Raw genomic sequence first — 4,233 nt, 5'->3', positions numbered from 1 at the left:
ATGTCCCTTTGGGGGCTCCGTATAATGCAGATCTGTGGACCAAAAGAAAGTTTCAAAAAAGTTATTCAGCATCTATAGCCCATTTTATGTGTTCACTTCATTTATTCTGCCACCAACTGCTTAGACTAGACCTTGAAAAATTGAGCATTTGCACTTTTTTTGATAACACAAAACACATATGAGTGTTAAACACATTTTGTGAGGATAGCGAAAACACAAATTTTGGCAGGATGAGACTATATTAAAAACACCATTAACTTTAGTGCATGTTTTGTGAGAAACTAACATGAGGCTTTTTAGCAGTTTACTAGCATAATAAAGCAAAACCTAACTGGGGGGTTGTGAAACTGAAATGAGATGATGTGAGCAGAGAATCATATGTTTTTTTTATGTAATCCCAGATTTACATGACATGAAATCCCGACGTAATCCGCCACATGGAATATTTAATCTTCATATTTACCTGAGCAGCGGACCCCCTGGGCGATGAGGCCCCACATGAAGTTTGCACAATATTCACACCAGTGCGGCCCTCGAAAGGTGTGTACCTGTGATCAAAAACACATTGTTTAGTACAGCGCTGCAAACTGGAGAGTCAAACCTCCCACCCCCTTTGATTGAATGGATTACAATAAAAAAAAAAAACATAACAGGACAGATCCCCTCGCCAAAAGAGCATACGTGAATGTAAAATGCAGCTTAAAGGATTTTCTACAATGTGCATCTGCTGCTCAGCAACCGGATCCAGGCAGGCCAGCACCGAGGTAAGCCCCGAATGTCAAAATAACAGATGCAGACCAACTCTGTACCCTGCCGTCACTGATAAGATCAGAAATGGAGCCAAAGGTGGGGGTGCACACGCACCTTCAGTGCCACTTTGAATAGGTATCGAGTAAATTGAAGACAGCACATGGCAGGTGGCGAGTGGATGCTTTTAGTTGTGCTTCAAAGAATGGTTGAACAAAAGAATGGGATCATTTGAACATGCCTGTTAACCTAAACACCAGATACAATTGCAAGAATGCTGAGTTACCCGGAGGCAACATCGCCAAATTCCCCTTTGTGTTCTCAGAGGAAAATATTGCCGAGCGATTTTGAAAGGTCTCACAGCTCTATAACACTTTTCACCAAATTAGTCTGAAACAAAAATGGCTGTAAGCGCTTTAAGATCAATAGAAACCAAAGCGTTCTGCTGTTAATAGGTTGTACAATCGAGCATCCATTAGTTCCCCTCATTGCATTCAAGAGTCAGCTGGATTTGTTCTCATCACAACAGTAGCAGACACTGAGTTATCACAAACATCAGCTTGTTTACCAAACTGAAGGTTTACCTTAAAGTTGTGGATCTTTTCATAGGAGCACTGCTTCTCAGGGGTGTCCTTCAGGGCACTCCTTCTCAGCAAAGGGGAGGAGATCTGTGGACAAGATGCCAGCAGTTTAATGGGCTTCCACAAGAGCGTTCCTTTGCTCCCAAGTTTGACTCCCAGAGCCAGAGCCAGCAACTCCTGGTGCTTCCTCTCCTGTTTTTTAGCCTTGTGGGTAAGCAGCTCCACTCCTAAACCTCCTCTGGTTCCGCCAGCCTCCATGCTTGACTCCCAGAGACTCTCTCTGCTGGAGAAAGGTGAGGAGACGGTATGTGAGTTCTGCGCAGCTGGGAGGCAGGCGCTCCTCTTCACTCCTCTGTGACCTGGGAGAGCGGCGGGTGAGAGCCAGCACGTGTTTGAGTCTGCATCTGCTCTGAAGCCAGTGGCAGTAGTGAGCATGAAGAGATGGGAGGGAGGGGAGCAAAAGGGGTAAGTGGGCGGCCTGAGGGCAGGAGTGTGCCTCCAACAATGGTCCTCTTTCACACACCCAGAGAGGGAGGAGAGACAGAGAGAACAGTCCTTGATGGGAAGCGGCCGGGATGTTGGGAGTGAGGTGCTGTCAGGACGGCTTCGCACAGCTCAACAGCTCTGTAAGGCAGGATCAATAGTGCAGACGCCCTCTTTATAGCACACAACACACTCCCATTAGCACACTGCCTTCCGGCCAATTCACTTAGCTGCAGATAAAACTCCTCTCCCAGTGCAGTCTGTCAGCGCAGGCTCCTCTAAAGGGGTCACTCGCCTGAGCAAAGTCAGAGTCAAGACAAAGCCGAGGCGGTGAAGACGCCAGTCTGCGGGGATTCCCCACTCTGCTGTCCAGACTGGGTCTTCCAGACACAACTGCTGCTCATCCCAATCAGCTGTCGAACACAACCTCCAGATCTGGACTATTAATTGAGATTGGGAAAGATTAGGTCCCTAATCCCTCCCTACACAGAGTATAATCCACTAGTGCCCAAATCCAACTAATACCCCAAAGGAAGCTCATTTTGTTGGTCTGGAGACGTTTGGTTTGGTACCAGTGGGGGGCTATTGCCATATTTACCCAAAAGTTCAGTCAGCACGAGAAAAGGAGATTTGTGCTCTGACATAAACTATGTACTTCTTGCAAGATAATGAAGTGTAAATTAAATATGGGTACAAACAAATAAACAAGAATTAATTGCAAATCCATTCACATTTAATTCTCCAAAAGTTCACCTCATTTTTACTTATAAAAAACGTTACAAACAGAGCTGAAATTAAACGTGGGTTGTCCGCTGTGGTGGCACTTGGTTGTTTTTACGTTATCGTAAAAGAAACTTAGTGTGCCTAAATCCAAAATTTCCAATATAGATGTAATCGATTATTTTATTTAAAAATTATTTTATAATGAAAAGGTCAATTTGATTAACGACTTGCCTCAGACAGATCAATCTGGTTGGATCATAGGAATAGAAATTGATTTCTCGATTAAGTTAAATAATCATTACACCCCTTGATAATAACTATATAACACAAATTGGACTTTTTTAAACCATTAAGGGGGAAATTTTATGTCTAAAAGTAATCTGATTAATCAGGCAGAAAGAAAGTTCAAAAAGTTAGGAAGTGTGGGTTTTGTGAGAGAGCAAAAGACCTGAATGATGAAAGACTGCCACAGAAGCTCTGAGAAATGAAGACTTTTTGAGTTCCACCCATCCCTTCAACGATGATGAATGAACTCTTATCTGAAAAGGTGACAGAACAGGTGAAAATCTTTGTCACCGTTGTTGACATTCTTTGACGAGGCCTACGCATGCCACGTAATTTTAGCTATGCGACTAAGTCTGCAGAGACAGATGACAAATAGACAACTCTCAGATATTTTTGCCCCTGGGAGGAAGGGAGAGATGGAGTGCAGGGCTGGGCTGTGTTCTTTGTCTGCGGGCAGATGGCTTCTTGTCTCTTAAAGAAGAGCTTGAAAAAAAAAAGTGAGGGGGGCACACAAAAGGTGGTCCACACAACAAGCCCTTGCTTTCATTTCTGTAGCTTGACTCTTTTATTCCACCAAGGCTTTGTGAGGACACAGCTGAGTGAAGAACAGCACAGTTAGAGCGCACAACCACCCACAGCTCAAACAAAACAGCTCCCGCACCACAACAAACAGAAAAATGGACACGTTGTGAGCAATGCAGTAAAAGACAAACAGAGAGGAAACTAAGTCTTTTCTCTGGGAGCAGAATCAAACAAGCTATGCTTTTGTGACTGAGGTTGAATAATAAATAGGGGCTTTTAAACAGGAGGAAAAAGTTTGCATAACTCCACACTTTGAGGATATATTTTTAAGTCGTACGCCAAAAGATGAACTGCAGAAAACTGCAAAAGCAAAGAAGTCCCACTCAAACAAAATATATATTTTATCGTAAAATTGGTCTCAGTGGTCTCTTAACTATGCCGTCTTTTTCCTAAATCAAAAAGCCTGTCGTTTTTTTAAGACATATTTTCTGCACCGTGGCAGGAGTTTATCTGAAATGCTCATCTGGGTTTGAGCGGTCGAACTGTTTGCGTGGAATTTAGTTTTGCTAATTTTCCCATCAGTCCTTTGTTTACACTCTCTCCTGCTAGCTTGTAGCGCCTCACAAGCCCAAGCTAACATTTGCACAGCAAAAAATACATAAATAGTAATTCCCTCTGAGTTGTATGCAGGACTGTTGGCACAGAAGTTAGCTTCTACTAGTTTTCCCATCAGTCCTTTGTTTACATTCTGTTCCGGTAGCCCAAGCTAATGGCTAATTAGCTAATTATCCCAAGCTAATTAGCAAAAAAAATTGCAAGCAATATCTGGGCTATCCAGTCGCACCGTTTTGAGCTAGATGGCAGTTCAGACAAAAAAAATGAAGACATTTAT

General features: G+C 43.2%; 1 protein-coding gene across 1 annotated transcript in view; it reads right to left on the bottom strand.

Moving 5' to 3' along the window:
• Positions 1-4,233, bottom strand: part of chn2 (chimerin 2) — a gene marked incomplete in the record, with an annotated part of 26,408 nt that overhangs the window by 3,986 nt on the left and 18,189 nt on the right. Inside the window, 2 exon segments of the mRNA XM_024266871.2 lie at positions 464-548; positions 1,332-1,415. Coding sequence (XP_024122639.1) covers positions 464-548; positions 1,332-1,415 — 169 coding nt within the window.

Source organism: Oryzias melastigma, linkage group LG16 (assembly GCF_002922805.2).
Source record: "Oryzias melastigma strain HK-1 linkage group LG16, ASM292280v2, whole genome shotgun sequence".
Lineage (NCBI taxonomy): Eukaryota > Metazoa > Chordata > Actinopteri > Beloniformes > Adrianichthyidae > Oryzias > Oryzias melastigma.
Note: the sequence above shows the minus strand (reverse complement) of the source record. Positions and strands in the feature narration are given on the sequence as shown.